At 40.1% G+C, this 24,981-nt stretch overlaps 2 protein-coding genes across 2 annotated transcripts; both read right to left on the bottom strand.

Moving 5' to 3' along the window:
* Positions 1-2,082: 2,082 nt before the first annotated feature.
* Positions 2,083-11,666, bottom strand: paip1 (poly(A) binding protein interacting protein 1). The gene is given in 12 exon segments (XM_042489025.1): positions 2,083-3,138; positions 4,260-4,338; positions 4,894-4,948; positions 5,055-5,172; positions 5,562-5,668; positions 5,771-5,896; positions 6,522-6,633; positions 7,313-7,425; positions 7,606-7,803; positions 8,061-8,212; positions 11,305-11,424; positions 11,427-11,666. Coding segments are annotated over 12 exon segments (1,344 nt in total). The 5' UTR covers positions 11,503-11,666; the 3' UTR covers positions 2,083-3,050.
* Positions 11,667-16,322: 4,656 nt separating this feature from the next.
* fgf10b (fibroblast growth factor 10b) lies at positions 16,323-24,763 on the bottom strand. Its single transcript, XM_042488665.1, has 3 exons — positions 23,422-24,763; positions 17,547-17,650; positions 16,323-17,176 (listed from the first exon to the last, which is right to left on the bottom strand). The coding sequence occupies exons 1-3, from the start codon at positions 23,882-23,884 to the stop codon at positions 16,985-16,987; spliced, it is 759 nt and encodes a 252-aa protein (XP_042344599.1). The 5' UTR covers positions 23,885-24,763; the 3' UTR covers positions 16,323-16,984.
* Between the last annotated feature and the right edge of the window lie 218 nt (positions 24,764-24,981).

Raw genomic sequence — 24,981 nt, 5'->3', positions numbered from 1 at the left:
GTGCTGGGAGTTACAAAGCACAAAAGAGCTATTTTATTGTAACAAGGAAAATAACTGTGGTGTGTCATTGAGGGCAAGGCAAAGTCATGGCATGTCTGTTTGTCATTTTCCTCTGAGCTCAAGCGACCACTAGGAATTTTCAAGGCCATTCTGAACACACATGACACATTTCTAACATGGCAACAAAGATGAAAACGGTGTCTGTATGAACCAAGAGAAGGGCGCCTGCATTCTCTCGCATAATTTCAACAATATAAATCAGGTATTTTTCTATGGGACTGCACTTTATTTATCAGAGTAGCGGGGTAGCATTTTTGTTTTTTGATACATATATATCTCATAACCCTCCCCATAGGTAAAAATATTTTTTCTTCAGGCTCCGTGAGTGACTGGGAGAAAAAGCATAGCCCTCCCTTCGCCATAAATAACCACATTTCACTGTTTTTGGTTTTCATAAATGGTGTGATTTTGGAGATTTTTAAAGGAAACAACTAACTTACATTTCTGAGGATATTTAAAATAAATACAATTCATCATTGGACATTCATTGTTGGATAACCTGTAATGACTCTTAAAATGGTGATAAAATATGCTCATAAAAAAGAAAGAAAAGTGCAGCTGCAAGCTGTCCGCGACAACACAAACTGTTTCTGAAGGCCACTGTTGGCCCGCAGGACGCACTTTGAACAACAATAATAAGGCCGTGGTGGTAAACATTACTCAACTTGGTCACCAGGAGGTGGCAAAGGCTCAAATATAATGTGCACATAGATATTAACAGAGTCTTCCTCAGTAACTGGTGTGCACTCGAACATAGCTTAATGTTTCACATTACCATGGTCTTTTTTTCAGTAACTTTCAACAACTTAAAAAATGATTCTTTGCAAACCTAAAGCACTTTAAATTTTAAAGTTATCCTGTGCAGGATTTTCCTGAAAACAACGTACAAACTCATACAAAAGTAATTCCTTTCAATCATCACTTACGGCCCACTACAAGTGTGTGAGCCCCAGAGACTCTGCATGGATGTTCCTGAGTAAAGCACGAAGGTGAGGATGAATAGCCACTGGTGCCAGTCCAGAAGCAGCACACATCTAAGAGGAAGCTATGCAAATCGCAGACACAGTGCAGAAAATTAAAGTTAAAATACATTTTAAAAAAATAATGAAGCAAGTATCAAATTTTAGAGCTTCAATGTACTGTGAGCAAAGACTTAAACAATCAGCAGTAATTTGATCACTCATGAGGTGAGGTGATGTTTGTTAGGGTCTGAGCTGGAAAATGCTGCACAGACACAAAATCACCAGATGAGGGCAGAGTTGGTTCAGACTGACTTGTTTTTAAGTTAGAAATATTGCAGTTTTTATTCCAAAGCAGAAATAGAGTCTAACAGGTCATTAAAAAAATCTAATGCAATTTACCGATTACCATCTTACAGCACTGTCAGGTTATTTTGCTGCAATATTTGCATTTCTAAGCGTAAAGAAACCAGGGACTTATTTTTCATACAGTATCAGTCACCTTGTTGTCCTGTAGTATTGAGTGATTACTTTTTTAGAGTAGAGGGAAAATATCCATGGAGAGGACAAAAGAACAAACATTAAACTAGAATAAACAGAGTAAATTGTAAATTGAGTCTTGATTCAAATCTATATCGTCATTTTTCACAGACACATCACCTTCACAGAATATCAGGCATTTTCATGCTAAGAACAATGACCTTTGACCTCTAACAGAGGTCTGCAGTAGAGACAATTCAGAATGCTTCTACAAATGCCCTTACAATACTGACCTGCCTATCTGACGTCGCACAAAACCACCTTTAAAGTAATACAACACATCAGTAACAACACTAATGTTTCTTAGTTTATTCCAATAAAAAATGTTTTCATGTAATCTATCATTTTGTGGTCACTTCAGATAGGCACATCAGGTCAGTATGAAGTACATAAACTTGTTTCTGATAAAGTTACACAACTTTGTATTGGATCATGTAAAAAAAAAAAAAAAAAAAAAAGCTTTCTAAGCATCAGATATCCCCTTCAAATTCAAAGGGCTCAAAGACCAATAAAGCAAATGAAATTTCACATTATAAAGAATTTATTGCAGGCAAACAATACCATAAATAATATTTACAAACTATAAAACAACATTCCTTTTCGTGGGCTCCATGGATTGCTGGTAAACAGTCTCTCAGTCTTGGGGTAACTATGAATCCTTTGCTGCAGTTGCATTACGTCGCCCTGACTGCTGCAAACTGCGAGATGTGTAGATATTTAAAGCTACATTCAGGAAACAAACTGAATTTAGATGCACTGCATTTTCAAAATATGACTATTGTACTTTAGTTTGGTCTATATTCACTTATTCACATTTTTCAAACTGCACAGCCTTTCACGGAGTTCCCGACCATTTAAATTCCCTGCAGCCAGATTAACACATGAAAAGCCTCGACTACAGTGTTTGATATTGGCAACCTGACAAGAGACTATTTCCCCAAAGTCAAGATGAAGGCTGTATATGAAATGTATATTTAGTAAAGCCACCACCGTACCCTCCTACAGTGCATTTTACATAAAGATGACATCTCTGATAATGATCTGAGTTTTTTGGCCTGCACTTTATGAATGGGGCATTAATTAGTATTTCACAAATTATGCACACGTCTGATAAAATCTGTCTTTCAGAAAAGAGCTAAAAAAAATCCACAGCACACTATTTCCCTCTTGGCATTTAGTTTAGGCGTAAAGGAAATAAGTTCTGAAAGAATTTAAAACAACAAAGAGAGAACTGTCATGTCAAAAAAAAAATGTAATAACTAAATATTTTGAACAACAAACCCTGTTGATTGTCCCCATTAACTAATCAACACTGATTGGAAAAAAGTGTCTGGAGTGCAACTATGAACAGCTCTTTTTGTTATTTTGCTTGTTTGCAGTAAAATAAAAGTTTGACCCTCTCTGATGCTAGCTTCCCTCTCCTTTCAACATTTCAGCAACTCGAAAAGTACAGTATGTGCCTGTTGTGTTTCACAGATTCTCATTGTCACGTCATTGTTGTCGTTTCCTCTCTGATTCTAAACAAAAATTCTCAAAAGCTTCTTCTATTTCTGGCTCCATCTCATCTTCAGAGTCGTATCTGTGAACACAACATAACCAGGGATTTACTAAATGTTTAAGAAAAATGTGCTCCTGGACGTACAGATGGTGTAACTAATATTGACCACATACAATATGTGTAAGCAACTGGCGTTTACATGACACACAAAACCACAAGTGCACGCACGCACACGAATACACACACACACACACACACACACACACACACACACACACACACACACAGTTCTGAGAGCAAGCTAAGCCCTCTTTGACATCCAACTGCTGACTAAACTGAATGTGAGGCAGTGGTTGACCCTGTTGCATTGTGGGCCAGTCAAACACATTCGCCACGCTCAGGGGCCCACAGGTGGTTATATAACCTGTGTGCAGCTACAGTGCCGTCACCTGACCCAAGATGTACCAGCACTGTGGCATTTACAGATCTGAGCTGAAATATTACCATAATCTGGTGACAGTTACTGCAGCTTTAGTCTGTTACTGCCAAATCTAATATTCAAGATGCAAAATGAGCACTGAAATGATCCCAGCTTATTTCTTTGAGGACATTTTTAAAATACTAAAGCAGATATATTAATTATATAGGGGATAGGACCAGTTTCATTCACAGAAACACTCAGCTTCTGTGTTAAAAAGGGACACACACTCAGATTTGCTATTGATGTTATGAGGTTTTTTTTATGTAGGATCTTCTTTCTTTCTTCCAAACTACACCCACCAACTCAATCACTGTGCAGAAGGAAGTGTGCATCAGCTAGCTCGGTGATGCTAGGTGAGCCAGCAGAAGATGCACACTTCCTTCTGCGTGGTGATACGGTTGGTAGGTGTGGTTTGGTAGACAGAACATAGTTCCTACATGAAACTGCTGAGTGCCAATTAGCTCCATTATATCGGAGAGAGGCAAACCACTCGACAGCCGATATCTCCAACACTCAGCATCCCACACCAAAACAATTTACATTGATAAATAGCTATACAAAAGGTATTTTTCATTTTGGATAACACTTCAAGATGTGACTATTATCTCTTTAAATGGTTTACAAAGAAACAACCATCAAAAGGTAAAGTAGGTAGCTGTGGCCTAAAAGAAAGGCATGCGTTGCCCTTTTCTATTATTTCATCCCTGTGGTATGTACTCACATGTCATTTCCATTTTCTCCATCAATATCGTGGAAATAGTCCTGCCTGTCCAGGATCTCTTGGTATTTTTCAGCATATTCTGTAAAAGCAAAAACACTGACATTTAGGCACAAAAGAGGCTGACCATGACTGCAAATGTTCTCCATTTGAAGTAGAAGAGGATTGATTTTTTTTCTACCACCTAAAGGACTTATTCACTGACTCGGCTGAGGACAGTGGCTAGCATAGGCTAAGCTACGATGTCTATTTATTTATACAATGGCTTCATTTTTTCACTAACAAAACCCACTTTTTTGTTAATATACTTTTTAAACACAATGATATATAATATGTTATCGGGGACAATAAATAATTTAGTTATGTTAAGCCTTTTTTAGTTTTGTAGCCTTTATATTTTGTGGGCATTAACTAGATGAAAAGCACAGTAGTCTCGACATCCAAAAACCATGCAAGGCAGGTGCTGGACCAGAAGGGTAGCAGTCAACATTTTTCACGTCATTAAGTATAGAGAAACCATTTCACACTGTGCTTGTGACTGACTGTGATTGACTGAACATAGCTAGGTATATTTGGGCTGATACACAGCATATATTGTCCTCTCCTGATCGGTCATGATCAAGTTTTCATGGATCACCTGGGTCTGCTGCTGTGAAAGGAGTACCGTCTTCTGTATAGAATGTAGGTTCATTCTGAGGAGAAAAACAAATCAAATAAATTTTTTTTAAAAATGATCAAAAATGTGTAGAAGTAAAAAAAAAAAAGAAAAAATGTGAGCATTGTATAATTGACACTCACCATGAAGTAGTTAGGGTCGTTGTCTGGTGTGGCGTTGCTGGCTGCCGCGGCAGCACGGACTCTACCCCAGTCGCTAGATCTCAACTCTACTAGTTTCAGAAGCATCTGTCTGACATCCCTGAAGACAACAATGCTCATATCAAGAAATTTTACCCAGCGCGCCTTTAAGACTTTAAGTCTGAACTGGTCCGTCTTTTGAATAATGGTTCATGATCAGAGTACCTGTGTGGTAAAAAGCTAAAACTGTTGCAGACTGGATTCATTTCAGTTGTTTATAAAACTCTGTCAATCTAATCTTTCAAACCTTTCCATACTGGATGACTGTCCTTAACACGGCCACCGAGGACACGCGTGATCATTAGGTGCAACTATGTTAGCAGACACTTCTGCTAATGTCTCTGCACATTTGAGGCGTCTCAGATGTTTCAAGCTTTGTACATCTTAAGTTAAGTCGAGCATAAGACTTTAATAGGAGCTGCACACAAAAGACCACACAGATATACACACCTGCTGCAGGTGGCATCCAGTAGAATAGTTTCTATTCTTTGGATCAGTTCTTCCATGTGTGGTTTTCCACTCTCCTTCCAGGCGTCATCCAGGACAGAGCCTGTTAACTGAAAATGAACACATTCTCGTCACCTCCCTGAATAATAATAGAACTGCCTGGAAAACCTACGACAGAAATCTGTAAACAGATCTAATTGAGATTTTAAAACCTTAAGCAGTTTGACAGCACAGATGAGATTTGCATCCACAGGATTAGAAAACAGGCTGTTCATCAGGTCCTTCAGAGCATTTAGGAGGATATCAGCTCGACTTGGAGGTCCTTTCCCTCTCTTTATCTAAAAAACAGATCGGCACAAATAACAATGACTGACTGACACGTTGAAGACAAACTGTTCTGGTGCTGTTGGCTCATCAAGCCAATTCTACAACATATGCAAAGGGAACTACAATACAGTGGGATGCAACACTGGCAGCATCGCCAGACTGGAGCTGCAACAATTAACTGATTAGGTGTCAACTATTACATTAATTGCCAGCTAATTTAAAAAAAATGTTTTTATCAGTTGACAAGTTCAATTTATATTTATTTATTTATTATTATTTACTTCTCTATGACAGTAAACAGAATGTCTTTGGGTTGTTGACAAAACAAGACATTTATGGATGTCATCTTAAAAAACAGATTCACCATTTTTTTTACTATCTTTTGACATTTAATAAACCAAAAAACTAACTGATTGAGAAAATAATTGTGGGCTTAATCAGCAGTGAAAAACTCACTAGTTGTAGCCCTACACCAGACACTGTTGACATCTGGCAGCAGCTGGTGCACCAAAACAATCATTGTACAAATAGGAAGTCAGGATCATGTTGTTTAAAATGTAATAAACTGATTAAATAAATGCATTTACACAACTTTAGGAATGATTATATAATGCAATCTCAAAGTTAACCTCTTACCTCCAGGTTCAGATAGAGCTCTCCCAGAAAGAGCACAAAGGAGTGGAATTTCTTCTGAGTCTCAGGGTCTCCTTTAACAGCCGCATCCCTCTGCTCAAACTCTATCCGACATCTGAAACAAACATTCTTCCGTTTTCATCTCAATTTGAGCAGCGACAGTTCAAACTGACTTTCACATTGACCTTACTACTCCTCGCCCAATCGCAAGTCAGTAAAAAATGATTCAAATTCTGTTACTGCTTGTCTCGAACTGGCATTTCCATCAGATGCTTTTACATCATCTTAAAAAAACGTCACCCCCTTTACATCAATCTAATTCATTTTTAATGCCATTTCGGATGAAATTTAAGACCAAATTTAAAGACGGGAGGAAAAATGTGTTGGCATCAATTACTCAAGGTTAGGGTGAAATGTATTTCATTTTTCAAATATTTATTTTAATATAAAACAATTCTTTTGTGATGTTAAAGCAATTTGGTAAAATATTATTATTTTTAAGTTACCCATTATTATTTCAGCTTTTGCAATGCATTGTCAGAAAAAAAAAGATTAATAAAAATGTCATCTCCAATGTCTTAGCATTTTTAGGACTTAAAAAAGGATCAATTTAAGACATCTAAAGCAAAGTAATCTCTTATTTTTAGATTGATGGTTTTGGGGCCTTTTAAGACTTTTTAAGGATCTGCAGGAACCTTGTAATTATTGAAATATAAAGAAAGTGTATTGAATGAGAAGATCAGGGGATTTTTATAAGATCTTGAACCTTCATTAAATCCAAAGAAATAAATCACCTTTGCAGGAGCAGCTGACGAAAGTTGCCACTTGGTGGGCTGACAGTGAGGTGATGGGACAGGTAGTTACAGAGCCGTGCACCCGTGTAAGAGAAGTTTGGAATGGCAGTAGACTGCAATGAAAAGCAACCTTAATACCCAGTGGGGAACTTTTACAAATGTGTGTTTTATCAGAAACATGCATTTATATTTATATTTAATCCGTATGCTTTGTTTAGACGGGTTTATTTAAAATCGTATTATCTGATATTTACACAGAAAGCTAAATGCAGACTAAATGTGTCCCTCCAAACCTGCGTGTAGATCAGTTCCACCAGCTCGTTCAACAGCTCCTCAGTAGTAACCCAGGAATTGAGCATGCCAGTTATGTGTTCGACGTCGGACTCGAAGGACCCTGGTGAGGAGCTCAGGTGTCCGAGGAAGTCTGTGACTGTCTCAGCCAAGGTTGGTTCACTGTAATAGCTTTCGTTGTCATCATAAAAAGAGGGATCCTATACAAAAACCACAAAAACACAAAACAGAAATCCAGAGGCAATTTGTTTTTCTAATGCAAAAGAAATTGAGTAATATTAATATAAGAAATCTAAAATTTATGACAAATGTACTACAGACATAGTTCCTGACTCCTACTTGGAAGGTTACATCAGTGAAGAGAACCAATACTATGTAATGGTGTGGAGAAAAAAAACACTATTAAAGATAATAGTATCAGAATAAAAGACAGTGATGGTGTAAAAATGTATCTTACTTCATACGAGTTAAATCCAGAGGGGATAAACTCAGGGGCACTGGCTGAAAGCTTTGATGACTTGACCAAGGAATCCACTTCATGAAGACCTACGGAGGCAGACGTACTGTTGGCATTTGCACTTTGTTGGGGTTTGCTCTGTCTTTTAAAGTCTGAAAGAGGAAGAGGAAAGATGTTCTCAGTCTTTGACATATGTGACACTACTCATCCTAAATGGGAATTTTGTCTTTTTTCTTTCAATAATAATAATCTTTATTTGTATAGCACCTTTCATGAATAAAATGCAAAGCAAAGTGCTTTACATGTGAGAGTACTAAATAAATAAATAAATATTTATTGTTTCTTTTATGTTTTGTCATGGCTAACTTATTCCTTAATATAGCTAGGCACTGTCGTTTTTAGCAAACTTTACTCAACCAGGAGTTTGTTGTTTTTGTTTGATGTTTTCGTGCACTAGCAAGCATTTGCAGCAGTAGGATGACTCAAAATAAACTACAGTGACTGTTTATCATAATGAAGACCATGTCACCCAGTTTAACAATGCAGCTCATTGGTGTGTTTTTAATAGTTCTTAGACAAAATGGCACAGAGGAATAAGCTACATCATATTTTAGATATGCAGATAAAATTTTCTTTGTTTTATCTACATATTATCTACAAATTCTTTGTTCCTTTTACTCTTTTCAGAGGATTTGATGACAGTAGAAACAAATATTGATTTACATAATAAAAACATAGAGTAAATAAATCAGAAGGACATCAAAGGCATTGTCCACCCACAGTAAACAGAAAGCACAACTAATGTTGTCAAAAATATTGATTGATTAATACACATCAATACTGAATATTTGAAATGGATTCAGCGATTATTTTATGCGGGTGTCAATACGATATCAGTTGCTCTTTCCCCCTCTCTCTTATTTTCTATGTTTTCTAAAGTGATTCTGCTACTAAAAATGAAAAATTACCATGTTATACCATTGTTATATTTATCTTTTCATACTTTTTTTTTAAATTTTGCACCCTTGATGTCAAATTTCCTCATGGTAACAAAATGATATTGATAACTGATAGTTTTCAATGTAGTGTACGCCATTAATAAATGCCAGTATTATGACAACACTACCTACTACTACACAGTACTGTCCTGGAGTGCTTATACAATACAAAAATTAAATATGAGAAACTTATGTTAGGTGAGGGTAAAGACGCAATACAGCACATAAACACAATACACCCTGCTATTTACCACTATCTGTAGTGCTGCTGTGAGTACCAAGAGTTTAATTCTGGACTAATGTTGTCAAGAGAGTGTGTGTGCACCTGCCCATCAGTGCTGCAACTCAGTGTGCAGGCACAGCCCCCAGCTCTCACTGGACTGACTATTATCACAGCTTTTACCTTAATGTCACAGGACCTGCTGCTCATCTGCTGCCTCAATGACTTCGTTAATTTGTGTTATTGTGTGACTTTGGCGTTTAAAAGGGTTAGTTCAGATTTGCTCAAAAACACAATCAAACCAACTGATCGCAGCAGCGGTAGACCAGCAGCTCCAGTGTTCAGTGAGCTAAAATGACTGTTATTCTAAATGGAGTCTGGTGGCTTTGATGAAAGCTTACGTTTTACATGGGACTTTTTTTCTAGGTGGCTAAAATGTGTTTCGTTGCTGACCCCTGTTCACGGCAGTACATTACTTAGCTTTCATGTCTGACTCCAGCCTGCTTTTTAAAACTTGGGGTGTGCAGACTGATGTACGCTAACTATGAATAAGTACAGCATACAACACAAATGCGAAATATTTGAACTCTCTCTTTAAGGTCATCCTGCAGGAGCAGCTAGAGTGCAGACAGTGGCGGATGAAGTGCCCGAAAGCCACACTTCAGTAAATGACTTTAATAGGAGTTAAAGTCACTTTTAAGAATATGACTTGAATGGAAATCTTAATATCTGACATTTAATTTAATGAAGTACACATATGATTTGGGATTGGAGCAGGGGTTTGGCAAGGGAGTGGGTTATGTTTTTTGTTTTTTTTTTTTTGTTTGTTTTTCAATGGGTCTTTTAACTTTTTCTTTTTTTAAAGTCATTGGCCTAAAAGAACCTAAGAGTACTTATTAGTCATTTAATTATTATTATTACTATCATTATTATTATTATTATTATTATACCTAGAAGTATAGATTTTATAAAGAAAATTTATTGGAATAAAAGTGAAAGTTAACATGAATATAAAAAACTCAAGTAAAGGACAGGTGCTCCCAAAAAAACACTTAAGTACTGTAACAAAGTATTATTACTTCTATGTTACAGCACTGAGGGCAGTGTGCATCAACCTAGTAGCAATATAGCATATGGTTGGTTGGCTGTCATCCCAGAAATTAGTACTGGAGCATGCTGGCTATGAACTGCAGAGAGAAAGTGATGCTTTTGAAGGGAATAACAATACATTTTCCACCCATATTCGCTGATACAACCGTACTTTTAGGACACTTTGATAACATGCAGTTTAACACAGGTGGTGCTTCTCAGACCCGCCTGTGTAATCACGTGGTTTTGACTATAACCATGTCGTTAAGTCGTTAAGAAAAAGATCACAATGAGATTTCCACAGGTCGAAACATTAGTCTCAATAAGACAAAGAGTTTGACAACTGATACTCAGGGAATACGATTTTATAGATACATTTTTTTACACCGTGAACTATCTCATTTGTTATTTTACTTCTTTTGTAAGTAAAGCTATGTAACCGACCTGATTCATAAGGGGAACTGACTATTCCCCTTTTCCAAGTCAACATCACGTTATATTAGCCATAACGGATATTTTTTTTCTTGAAGTTTTAGCTGAGTAAGACAGCTTTAACTGTGTCACGCAACTAATCAACTACGTGACATCTGAGTGGGAGCTTTATTTAGACGCTGCGTTACCGCACATGAAACAACAATCCAACAGGTGCATGTCGCAACGCCAAAATGCTAATGCAAGCTAGCATTAATGGTACGTTATTTAGCAGCTATAGCTAACTAACGGACACCGTGAGATTAACACCAGATTACAAGAGTAGCTAAACCAACACGTTTTTCAGAGCAACTGTCAGCCGGGGGAAGTTCGGTGGCTACTGTTAAATTCAGGCAGACACATTTTGGCCTTCAGTGTCAACGAGTGGCATTTACACGAAACCGATTCTGAAAGTAGCTAGTTAGCCAAATTAGCTCAGTTGTTAGCATAGTTGACAGCTCCTCACCTCCACCAGCCATGTTGTTGGCCGTGCTGATGTTGTTCTCGCCAAAAGGCGGGGATGTTCGCGGCTGTCTCAACGGCTCCCTTTGGTTGAAAAGCGAGCTTTTGGTGTCACCGTCCCCGCGATATCCGCTAGCCCGGGCTCTGTGGGGAGATTTCGGCTTCTCCCCGCTCCGGGAGCTCGGTCGAAACTCTCGTTCATGATGAACTGGATTCTCAAAGCAGCATCAGACGAAGAAATTATGTTTACTACGTTTTGTTTTGCGCAGAAGCGATCGCTTTGGTTTTTATCACAACAAAACACACCCTATCTCTCTTTCATGGTGCGTTTCGTCTCTGTCGGGTAGTATCACAGTATACACAACTTTTTCGACCACTTCCTTTGACAACAAACCCGCTGTCGCTGATCATCTGTGACAGCGTCTGATGGAAAAATAAAACTGTCTCCCTCTAGTGGCGCGGAGTGGAAGCGCATCCATTGTGCAGCCTTAAAATACCAACATCAGTGGTCATAATTATTCCCATAATAATAATAATAATGTACTTATTTACTTATTATTATTATCATTAATATAACTTTATTTCTATTTTATTATTTTTTTGTATAGCACTTTTCAAAACATAGTTAAAAAGTGCTTTACAAGACAAGATAAAGTAGTATATACAGTCAAAACAAGATAAACGAAGAAATAACTATATATATATATATATATATATATATATATATATATATATATATATATATATATATATGGCATTTTACTGTTATTAACTTGGGTTAGTGCTTAGTTTGACTTGTTGGTTGGTTTAAGACATGTATTTTATTTTGTGTAAGATCCAGTGGAATAAAAAGTAAACCGTTCCTCCGTGAAATTAAGTGGAATCAAACTAAAGTTTTGATTTTTTCAAAAGATCTGGTTCCTGACTACCACTCAAAAAAAAGCTGCTGTGGTTAGGATTTTGGAAATACTCAGTCCACATCTGTCTTGATTTGGGATATGTTTGATTTCATGTAAACTCCTGCATAGGATGTGTAAATTTCTAGAAAATTGGGTTTAGGCAGTGGTTGTGTGCACAACACGAATGTGTAATGATGGACCTGTTAAAGGGTATGTGTGGTTGAATGGGTTAAATAACCTAATATTAATCTAAAATATTTGCCAAAGCGCCATGGGTTGGATAGTTATTTCTAACTGACACACATTCATAGATCACAGAGAAAACTCAGGACCTGTGCGTCCCCACAGCAGTGCCTCTCTCCCTGCGCTCTCTCACTCGGTAGCTGCCCACTACAAACATGTGTTGCACCAGACCTCTCAGTGTAAGTATTCATTAGTTGTTTTAGCCTCCAGTCATTTTCCACTTGCTTCCCAAAGCTGGATCAAATTATGCCACAGAGAATTCCCGCGCCAGAAACGCGGAGACCCACTTTGATAAACTGATTACTGCCCCTATTTGCTGTTATTGCTGTTTCCCTCTCAGTGCCAGTGTCTTGGAGGGAGTTCAGATATTCACAAATCTTGGGAATGCACAAGGTGACAAATGACTGGTGTTGAGGGGGGGTCATGTGCATACTCATCGCCACAGGTTTTAAATGCAAAAACAGTGTAGTTTCATGTCTCAGCAGTGCTTATGTAGCCTATATGCCTGGTGATTTATTGACTGCATTACTGGGTTACATACAAAGCAATTAAAGACAAATGTAGGAAAATACAGTGCTACTGTATGTAGGTGTAGTTTTATTCCAGAGACCAAATTAACCCCTCGAAACCTTGATGGACTTCACTTCTCTTGTGCTGAAATGTGTGGGCCCTGAGCTACTTGGTTTGATTTCTTTTTTGAAAACATGGGTGGGAGGTAATTAGTAACCTGGACAGAAATTGTATATAGAAAATATATATTTTTAAAGCTAGGTAAAAATGTCTAAAAAAACTACATTATCGTAATTATACATTTGAAATCATTTTACAGAATTATTTCCATTGATAAAAACTTTTTCAGGTCAATTTCTTTCTTTCTTTCTTTCTTTTTTACTTTCCATTTTTTTGTTTGTTTGTTTTGCTCATTTTCAGGTATTTTTTTGTACTTAACTACCACCTTACTTATTTTTGGATCATTTCTTCCTAAGATGTTCATTGCCTTCTTCCCATGTTTTTGAAAGAAATCAAGCCAAGTTGCCCAGGTTTCAAAGGGTTAACCTTCCTAACTTGTGTTCCCAGCTGGCTGCATGTTGTCAGACACTGATATTTGGTTAAATATAGGCTGTGCTATCATGTGACCATAATTTTATGTCAGGAAACGTCTAATGCCAATGTTAATTTGACATAGAATACTGATGACAGATGATGTTGATATTTTGTTGGATTTAAGTTGTGTTGTAAAGTAACTAAAATCCATCATTTTAAAAAAAGAAGTCTCATGCCAACGTTATCTTGATGTAGAATAACGACATTTAGTCATAGGGCATGGAGAACACAATCCAAAGTCTGCAGAATATCATAATTTTAACATTCACACAATGGGAAATTCTAACTTTGTCAGACATTAAAAACATCATCAGTCTAATTCAGATTTCAACCAAAATTTAACATTTGTACTATTTAAGAGTCCAATGTTTCCTGATCTCATATTGACGCCCGCTCCAGCTGGGTTTGTTTTCTTTTAACTTTAGAAATATAAGCAAACTAATACAAAAATCAAAATGCATGAAGTTTTTTTTTTTTAGTCCAAAAAAGCATTGAAATTCTCTCAATTTAAATGACTTAAGCAACTGCACCCAGTAACCCTATACTAAACTTCCTTCTCTAAAGGTAACATGTTTACCAGGTTTATCCACAGGACACCTATGGGTTTCCATTACAAATTTGCACAAAAATTAAGTGATATTTTTGAAATGTTGATGAAACACAATTGCGAGACAAATTTGTTTCCTTTGAGTGATTTTATGTGACTTTTCTTTTGATGTTATGCGACTTCTCCTCTAACAATAATATTCCAAGAAGCATGGCGATGGATGTTCAAAACATTAGCAGGTTTATTTCTATTGCCCCCACTGCACTAACCGTCATTATTTCCAATTGAAGGCGACATAGGTGTATTATGCGAGCGAAGGCAAGCCCCTTGTACGTGGGAGCGGCCACATGAGGGATTTCTGGGAGGTGATAGTCAACAATTTCACAGAGGAATTGTGGACTCAAAAATTCCAGATGATGCAGTAACACCTCATGTAGCGCCTGCTGCATCATGCCCGAGGGAGCCAGTTCCTATGAACAAGCGCATAGCCATGGCATCAGTACCTATAAAAGTGAAAAAAAAAGTGTTCCCACTGTAGTTTTGCGAAATACTGCTTTTTTAAATTGCCTGAAATAGGACCTCGTGCAAGCATAAAAGCACTTTTGCGATAAACAGGAGGGTTTTTTTTGAAAGTCACATGTTTCCATCAGGCTTATTTCATATCTCCAATTTCATTTTGAGGGTTGATGGAAGCCCTCCTAATGTTATGAACCACCACATTGCACAATCTTTTAAGAGAGGAGGGAAAATGCAACACATTACTGTGTATGGTGTAGAGGTGGTCATGAAATAGTATTCCATATGTTGCCAATGGCCCTGGCTGTCATGGTGGAATGCACTGCAGCATTCCTCGGTATTAATCATTCGTCGCGGTGATTCCTTAAACGGACATTAAAAGCTAATATTGCCTAAAGCAAAGGCTTTTCTGTACTCTGGATTCCTATAGGTCACCTTTTCTTGTTTCCAATCTGGAGTCACAGTCACGGGCCGACTTGGATGCATTTGGGAGTGAAGATTGTCTCTTGCGCTCACCTTCCTGTCTTTGTCTGCACACTCTCCTGATTTTTCATGCCCTTACTGAGATGGATGTTCAGAGAGGCGGGATGAGAGAACATGAGGCCCGGAAGCCTGTGGTGTTAATGCTCTCCCCGTGGTCTTTTGATCTGGCATCGAGGCAGCTGTCATTGATTAGTGTGTTTGTGGATGATTACTGAGGGAAGTGGGTGGTCAGACACAGGTCATGTCTCTTTTTCTCCCTCATTCACATTTCTGCCTCTGCAAACATTCAGGCCCTCCAGAGACCTATCAGCTGTAGTGATACAGACCAATAAGACAAAGCTGTTTTTTTAAGATTGTTTTTATTTAATTTTTTTAATTTTTAAAATTTTTTTGGCTTTAGGGTAAAAGTCAGACAGAGGGGATGACATGAAGCAAAGGGCTGTGGGATTGAACCCAGGCCACTGCAGCAAGAACTTGGCCTTTGAACATTGGGCGCCCACTCTACCGGGTGAGCTACAGGGCTACAAGTTGTTTTTTTTAAAGATTATTTTCTGGGCTTTTTTGCATTCATTTGATAGGACAGGTGTAGTGTGAAAGTAAGAGAGAGGGGATGATATGCAGCAAAGGGCTGTGGGCTGGAATTGAACCTGGGGATGCCGCGGCAAGGACACAGCCTCTCTATATGGAGCGCCTGCTCTACAAGATGAGCATCAAAGCTGTTTTGTTAAATATTTTTGCTGTATCTTTACTATTCAAGCTCTCCTGCAATCTGGGTATGTTGTAGCTTGACAGTAATGTGATGATATTAGGAAATGATGTCACCATTACCACAGAAACTCCCTCCCTCCCATTTTGCTGTGGTCGGTCGGTATGTTTCCCGTTTGTTTGGGAGCTAATCATTAGAGCAATGGTTGCCACATGGAATATCTGGCCAGTTGCCTTTTGTCCCTCCCTACCTCAGAGGGGCCAGATAAGAATAGACATACTGTGACCTGAACATTCAAAAGAGTTTCTCACTACTTGCAGTAAAGGTTTTTTTTTTTTTTTTGAGATTATTTTTTTGAGCTTTTTACCCTTATTGATAGGACAGAGTGAGCATGAAAGAGGGGAGAGAGAGGGAATGGCATGCAGCAAAAGGTTGAACTCGTGGCCGCTGCAGCAAGGACTTAGCTTTTGTCCATTGGGGGGCCCGCCATACCAAGTGTGTTATTGGGCACCCTGTTTGTGGTTTATTTTTGAGGAAGTAAGACAGCTACATTGCAGAGGAGAAAGTGGTATTTTATTTTCACATAACAGAGTTCCTATAAAAAGTAAAGAATGCAAAGGAATGCTTCCTTGTAAGTGTTCCCCTCCAGTTAAATATTTCACAAAATAAATAAATCATTACAATACAGTCAAAACACAGTGGTTAAGTATCAAACATTTGCTTTAAATGGGTTGTATCCTCTATTATTTTACGTGATAAACTGACTGATCACTTTGCTCATCTTGTCCATTTCCTATCTCTTCCCTTTATGTTGGTGTCTGAGAATATGGAGAATATGGATTATAAATAACATCTGCATCTACCGCAATACATTAGCTGGGACATTATCTTCTGTTTTGTCCACATTACACACATACTTCAGTTGCAAGTGTTTGGCACAGAAAAAAAGGATAAATATTGCATCCCGTGCCACAGAAAACACAGATATCATCTTCTCCTACTCAATAAAGTAAATAATCTCAGCCAAAGTCAGGAGCAGAGACCATATTTATGTGTTACAGTGTTAGTGCCTTGTTTCCAAATGAGAGATTTCTGTGAGTGTCTTTATTTTACAGCTTTTTTTCCAGTATTAAAAACCTCTCTGTCCAGTGCTGCGTGTCCTCCTCCTCCACTTGAGTAATCCAGCTCACACCATAATTGGAAGGAAGTGGGTGGCCGTGTTCTTCCTGCGGGTTTTCTTCCCTCTCAGTGGCTTCCCGTGGACGTTCAGGCCCACAAACATCTGCCGCTTCTTGTTCCTCCACTCAGCTGATGCGTACGTGTTGTAGCCGTTCTCCTCAATGCGCTCCTTCAGGGTGCAGTCGACACCAAACTCTCTCTGGAAAAACAACAGGTATCATGTTTCAGTGTTAAAACCGCAGCATGTGAGGCTAAAGTAAAACATACAACATATTCTTGTGCAAACACATTGTGGCTGCACATTGTACCTTGTTTATTTACCACTCCTTAATCTACATGTTTTGCTTCGTGTACTTGTGCATAAACTAGCATGCACTTTGGAAATTGCAGTTAGAGGTTCGTGTGTGTGTGTGTGTGTGTGTGTGTGTGCGTGTGTGTGTGTGTTTAGAGTTGACCCAGCAGTAAGAGAAGTAAAGATAAGGCCTCCTTTGATAAGGACTGAAGAATCTAAAGCTATCTATCTCTCTTTCTCTAGAGCATCCAGATTGACCCCTGACCCGGATACTAACCGCTCCATACAGCTCTCCCTTCCTGCTGATGGCCAGATAGTAGTTGCTGTTCAGCCCTTTGATGGCCACCACTCCCACGTCCACCGATGTGATTTCCAGAATACCTAGGATTCAGCAAAAAGACAATTATATCAAGATGTGTCAACATTCAGAGAGTGCATTAGTAAAATCCAGGGCGTAGGTTTGGTTTTTACATTGTGGGGACACATATGATATTTTAATAAAACCTAGATACCAAATGGCAATGGCACCTATTCATCCCCATTGAGTTGCTCGCATGGTGTATATGCCCCAATAAATGTTTACCTTCCAGGTTTACGATGACAATTAGATGCATCTTTTACAATGATCGTTTATAGGAAAAATACTTTTTGGACAGTCAGGGATTTTTTTTCTGCAATATTACAAATGACCACAAGGAAAAATTGTCTGCAAGGCTGAGCTGCTTTCCTCAGAGTCCTCAACCAGAAAGTACTGAGCATCAAACACTTGATATACTGCATTGTGGGAATTTTTTTTTTGCACCATATGGTGACTTTTCTGCATCAATTTATGATGTCAACCTTTTCAGTTGTTTCAAAATAAAAGTCCTTTGCTACTTTCACGTTCTTATTGAGGGGACACATGAACACGGGCTAAATATTGACAGTGGCGTGTCTCCTGCGTCCAGCTAAAAATTTACACCTTTGAGTAAATTTATTTCTCAAGTAAGTGTTTCTATCAAGCACCAATATTTGGGGCTGAAATATGATGCCAAAGCGGAAGTGCCAAAGACTGCAGCTCCTCTAATGGCCACTAGAGTCTGGCTCTGGAAGCGAGTCAGTCCTCATGGACCGACATGTTAAAACATCAGCTTTATAGCAGAAATGAATAGACTGGTACCAAAAATGGTTTTGGTCTCTACATTTAATTTCCCCCTTCTTGACAACTGTACGGGGTGAATTTTTATATAACTCATCCGTTTACATTTTATTTAGGCCTAAAGATATACATAACTAAGGGCAGGCTGCTTTAAGTGACAGGCTGTGTGCCGATAGTGTCCACAGCTTCTCAGTTACAGTGCCAGCTTCTCACCCAAATATGATCACTTCTGGCTCCAAAAAAAACAGATGGTGGCAGCCGAAATGCTGAAAATGAGGCCTCAAAATGTGAGTCCTCAAACCAACAGGTTACTTCATGGTAGCTATATTATTTTTATAGTCATGTGTCATTTCAAGCAGTTGGAGCCAAACTGACAGAGAAAAACTAACCTTTTACATATTTTTCAGTTCATAGAGATTGAGAAAACAGAGTGAGTAAAGGTAAAGAAATGTTTTCCTGACTCATAGTTGCTGCAGATAAGATTAACACCCAGGAATAAATACATGAACTTTTATAGACATTGGCGGGAGTAACTAATGGATAACACCAAATTTCCTTTCAGGACATGTACATGTGGGAACACACAGTGTGGGAATGCTGCATAAGGTCACAATTATTCCTCTGGCACATTTATCATTTCAGTGATATTATAAAGTTACTTTACAGCCTACACCTGTGTAACAGATTCCAGCTGTGCAGGCCATTTAGTTTGAAAATTAATAGGTGGATACCGCAGAGACTCTTAGGTTGTTTATGTTCTGTTTGGTATTTGGGTTTCCAAGTCCCTATGCAAGCAATTCAGGTTTCTCATAGGCTATTAGAGGGGCTAATTTATACCCCAGTTAACGAGGGCAAGCTTTTGCCGCAGACAGCTGTGGTTATTTGTGTGGTCTCAGTATCAGAGGTCAGAGAGATATAACTTCCTAATGTGTCCTTTGACCACAGAACCCACTTGTCTCATCTTATGCCGGGGAGTGTGTGCGTGTGTGTGTGTGTGTGTGTGTGTTTGTGGGGGGGGGGTGCATGTGTGTGAGTTAACCTCCCTTGTTCCCATGGCATGTTTGATTTCATGCCTCCCTCCCTGACTTCCTTTCCCCACTTCCTGTGAGCTGTCATTATTTTATCCTGATAAGCGCACATGTGTACGCACACGCACATTCAGGCACACACATGAGCGTGGGGTGTGAACTCTAGAGAGTCGACGACATGCTTTGATCAGATCGGCAGCCCCTCCTCTGTCTGATGACTGTTTGTGTGGCGGCCCGCTCTGCTGTCAGACCCACTCTCTGGTGGCTGGGGGGCCTCTGAGGCTGCCAGCCATGTACATGAGTGGACAGTGGAGGATGCAGGTGTGCCCCCAAAAAACAATCGTTTTCTTTAAAATACAGCAGCCTCTCTCCTCGTCCGTGAGGTCTTGACTGTATCAGTTTCTAGTTCAAACAGTGGCACCTCAGGGCAGTGAGGTCTGAAGCGGCAAGGCGGTGGTGGGGACTGTGACACAACGGCCATTGAAGATCTGAGAGGAGCTGGTTTCTGTATGGGATCGGGTGTCGGGTATGGAGTGAGGATGTAAGACAATCTATGGCAGTCTCTGGCTGCTCTGTAAACATGGGAGGGATGAAAGGAAGGAGAACAGAGGAGGACAGAGGAGCCATGACAGTGAGACTGGGGGTGGAGTGAGGATTAGTAAGGCTGTAATGATCACTGATCAAAGTCAGCCACCGGAGGCAGGGGCGAGACAGGTTGTATATACACACACATGCGCTCATACACACACACACACACACGCACACACACAAACAGTGCTGATATTGTAGCAGGTGAATGTGCACTTGCAACCTGGCTGTGAAAGTACAAAATCACAATTCACTGTTTTCTGCCGAACGTTCAGATCGGCCCACAAGTGAAGCATAAAGAGCATATGGCTGAGAGAATGGAAAAATGCCATAAGCAGCCTCTAGATTACAACAATAAGCCTTAAATGTGACAACAAAGCTTAGTGCGGGGTAAATTTTACAAACCACATTTGAAAAAAATAGTAACCTTAAGTGAGGCAGCCAGGTTCAGCTGTTTACATGGGGACACAGCAGTTTTTCTTTTGCATGCTAGTTGCTTTTGCCTAATGTGCGGCTTATTTGATACGCTCTGTTTGGAGTTACAACAGTAAATGGTGCGTTGGTTGTGGAATGGAGACACACTATGCCAGTGAGAATTAAAGGTGGTTTTTCCACAGTGGGATGCCAAAAACAACGTGCTTTGCAGCTTTTATTGTTAGTCTTTCTCACTTTTATACTTTTTTTGGCAAAAACTAAATGTTTTTTTAGGACAGGTAAAGTTAGAATGTACATCTTGATTGGTGCCATTCTCATGCAGAAAAATGGAGTGGAGTGAGGCGTAAATCAGGATATATAGTAATAACACTTGATAAAGACCACACTGAGTGTATTTACACTGAGGGGATATCCATCCTCTTCACCACTTCAGAGAAAAGCTATACATCTCTCTCCTCCATAAGAGCACCATCTGTTTTTTTTCCCCACACAAAAAGCTTTGATTAAAGGAGATTCATGTGCACAAAGACACACACACGTAACATATACACTCATTTCTTGAGCCATGTCCAGAAGCATCTTGCACACATGGCGTGGCCCCTGCAGCACTGAAACACAACTGGTGGCCCGACGTACACACACATTTACACACACAATCTTGACAGGCTCACCATCTCACACCGTTACAGCCGTGGATAATTACCTAAACTCTTTTAGCTTTTGCCTTGAGTTTTATTTAGCAATGCTTCACCTGGAGCTGCTAAATTCAAGAGAACTCAGCTGTGAATCATAGATTTTTTTAATCAAGTGCTTAGACCATGCAGATAGCTACTTAGCTGACTTCAACATAATCTTGCTCCCTTTCTTTCTGCCTCTCTGTAACCTCAGCACAGTCTCCCAGCGGGTTGGAAAGCCATGTGGGACAGTTTTGCGCTGGCATCCCCGTAAATCTGTGGGAGGCTGGATACTGGTTCTCTAACAGACAGTGAGCCGGGTCCTTGCAGGGCCACAGGCAGCACCCAAAACCTAGGCCTCCACATCCCATACACCTCCTAGTCAACACATAAATTAATCTTTAGCAAATTTTAAATGCAGTATGTCTTTGCCTTGCAACTCCTTGCTCAGGAGAAGCCACTCATTGTGCAAAAAACTCGATATTTTGTCACTTCAAGGGAGCATCGAGGGTCTACAAAGGACGTCAGCCCTGGGATCATGTCTAGCCCCAGGGGCCAGAGCAAAGACTGGAGCTGCTGTTGTGTAGTATCCTTTACCGTGAGAACCTGATACGAGGGCACATAATCCACACACAGTGTCCTCAGACCCCCTCAGGACACAGCTTTTTGATGGCACCACCATTGATACTGAAGACGTGCAGCTTTGATGTGGCCACAATGATGTTCAGCCATGTCATTCATGAACTTGTACCTCTAGAGACTCCCCCCCTGTGCTCCCTTTCACCTCCCTTTCTGGCCGCTCAATGTGCTCTAACTCAAACCGACTTCTGAAAAAAGGCAACACACGCTCCTAAAAATGAGAAGTTGCGGGTCAATGAAAAAAGAAGACACAAGGGGTAAATCAGCTTCCAAACATACATAAACTTTAGGGTGAAGTCACACGCCACTGTTATGATAAACCGAGTCAGACTTCCCTACACCACTTCACTTTAACAACTTAAAAGAAACTACTGAAAAAGGCAGCAGTAAAAGCATCGCAGTGTAATATGGCCAGTAAATAAAGTTGCCTCTGTCATGACCTTGTCAAAACAAACATCTCCCCTGACAGTCTGCCTCCCTGTGCCATTTCCCCTAAGTCACTTTGATTGAATGTGTGGTTTAGCTCTCCCAAGAGGAACATTAAAAGGTTCCATATACACTCCTCGCCATGGGGTTGGGGGACAGAGCACGTGAGGGATGTATATGTGTGTGTGCGTCAGTAATAAGCAAGCACATGTGTCGTCGGTGGCTGCTATATGATCACACACCCACTGGAGCATGTGAGTGCCCGCTGGCTGATAGGCACACACACGTAGAGCTCGGCGGGAATGCAGGGAGACTAATGCTATTTCACTGACTGATATCCCGAAACATACAACATGTAATCACTTTAAAGACGTGTTTCTCCGAGTGAGCACATCAAGCTGCTTTAAACAAATGTCTGATCTGTCACTGAGGGTGTGTAATTTAGTTTGACGCTGGCTGGCAGGCGAGCAATGTGAGTGGGAGAGCAAGAGAGACACAGACACAGAGAGGCCGAAAGAAAGCATCAATGAGACTGACATCCTCAACCCCCCACCACCACCCCCCGAAGCCCTGTTCTTCTGTGGTTGTTATCTGCGCTGTTTACCCAGGGCTGTGAAGACTTCCTGATAATGGCCAGGTTATCTGTCCCTGCTCCTTTTTAAGCCATCTGAGAGCTACCATCATTGTGGTGAGTGTTTGGACAGGAGAGATATCAGCGGGATGTCTGGTTTAAAACAAAAAGACAACTCTAATCAGGGATTGTTTCATCCAAACTACCAACCAATTGGCTGGCTGACAGTCTCTAGAAATGAGCACAGAAGTGTGCTTTTTATTTAAATTCAATGTTTACACCATGTTATATATCCAAATAATGTATTTATTATAGTGTTTTTGAGGGAGACAAGCTTTTTCTCTCAAAGAATGAACACCTTATTTTTGTAATTAGAAATAACTAAACATTTAGGAGGGTTTCTTGGTCACTGATTTCAATCAACAGGTGCTTTTTGAAATGTGTAATATATCAATACTTCGAAGTTTTGCTTGCAGTGGATAATAGCATTGATTTCAAACTCAGTTATAAAGGTAAAAACTTATGTTTAAGCTCAAATGAGCCCCGCTTTGGTTCATAATTACCGTTTGCATCCACACTTAAATCATCTTCGTGGCCCAATTCCTTCTTTTTTCTCTACTTTTCTCCATTAATCTGCGCACTGAATTACTTACTGAGGGGGTCATCCTTGCTCTTGGTTCCATTGACCTTTCCGTTCCTATCGATTCTCAGGAAAAACTTCTGGAAAGAGAACAGCTTCCTCCTCCGCATGTCCCCTTGGAGATGATTGTAGCTGCGCACATGCCTACCCTGTGGCCCCCCAGTCCGACCCAGGGGGCCCCCAGTGGCCCTGGGCCTAGAGAGGACTTCAGTCTCAGAAATGTTCAGTGCAACCCTGAGAGTTCGTGGGTTGGCGAGCCTCAGTCTGTCTCTGCGGAGGTGATGGCAGGCTGCCCCGGGTAGGGAGAAGGAAAAAAGCACCAGGGCAACCAGGAGAGGCAAAGTCAGGGTGGAAAGCAGTGCTGATGATGACCTTAGTCTGGAGCTGGTCCCCAAACCAGAACAAGCCCCTAGCCTAGCCCTGGAGCAGGACGAGGCAGAGGCAGCCTTACTCCCTCCAGCAGCCCATCTGATCATGGTAGTGTGCTGTGTGGAGGACTAGAGGCAGCCTCAGAGCCTGGGACATGCTGCTGGGGGCGAGGAGAGGCTGGGAGGGCAGGGAGGGGAGCCCTCCACAGTCCAGACTGGGAGAGATGGTCCCCGTGTACAGTCCAAATGTATGAAATTCTTAGATTTCTCTCTGAATTAATTGTCAATGACTGTTCAACAAGTCTCAAGCGGATATTCCACTGAAATCCTCTTCTGCACTGTTGAAAGCTTTTAGGCTCAGAGACGTCGATCAGAGAGTCTGTTTTGGAAAATGAATCAGTCTGAATGATGAAAGATTACGTAAGAAAACAACACACCAATGGTTATTTGTGTGTATTCCAGTAACAAACCTGCTTTTTCACTTTCCTTGTGTTTCCTAATTTGTTCTAAATTGTTTGTGAAATTATTCTTGGCTGCTCCAGTGTGACGCTTGTGTTTCCAGGCACTTGCTCAATTCAAGAAAAAAAAAAATGCTCACTGATATCCAGGTAGAAGGTTTGCCATGTGTAAAACTCCTTAGTCCCAGTGAAATCAAAAAAAGTGCAACAAATAATCTACCTGTCCGATAGCTGCAACACTCCACGTGCGCAGGAAAGCATTTTCAGAACTCACTCTGAGGGGGAAAAACAGGGTTCAAGATTTAAAGAGGAACGCTGGTCAATCCGGGCGCATGTCAGATAATCCATCTGTCTTCTTCTGTTGTCCTGCTCCTCTTGCTCTCTCCTCATCTCCCTCCCTCACTCTCTCTCAACCCCCAAATGACTCCACCTTCACGCAGCATCGTGGTAACAGTCTGGGGAGGTCTCTCTCTCTCTCTCTGTCTGTCTCAGCGTTGAGTCAGAGTTCGTTAGGTCCTTGATATGAGGATTCCTGGTGTGATCTCCTCACCTGAAGGCTGATCACAGAAAATGACTGTGTTTTGTGTGTAGCAGTGTGACTGAGTTATTTGATCCCTCCCTCCTTTACTCAACTTCCCCTCTCACATATGGGAGCAAGTACTGCTCTGTGTGTGTGTGTGTGTGTGTGTGTGTGTGTGTGTGTGTGTGTTCCTACATACAAGCACATCCAACTTATGAGCGGGTGAG

Source organism: Plectropomus leopardus, chromosome 6, assembly GCF_008729295.1.
Source record: "Plectropomus leopardus isolate mb chromosome 6, YSFRI_Pleo_2.0, whole genome shotgun sequence".
Classification (NCBI taxonomy): Eukaryota; Metazoa; Chordata; class Actinopteri; order Perciformes; family Serranidae; genus Plectropomus; species Plectropomus leopardus.
Note: the sequence above shows the minus strand (reverse complement) of the source record. Positions and strands in the feature narration are given on the sequence as shown.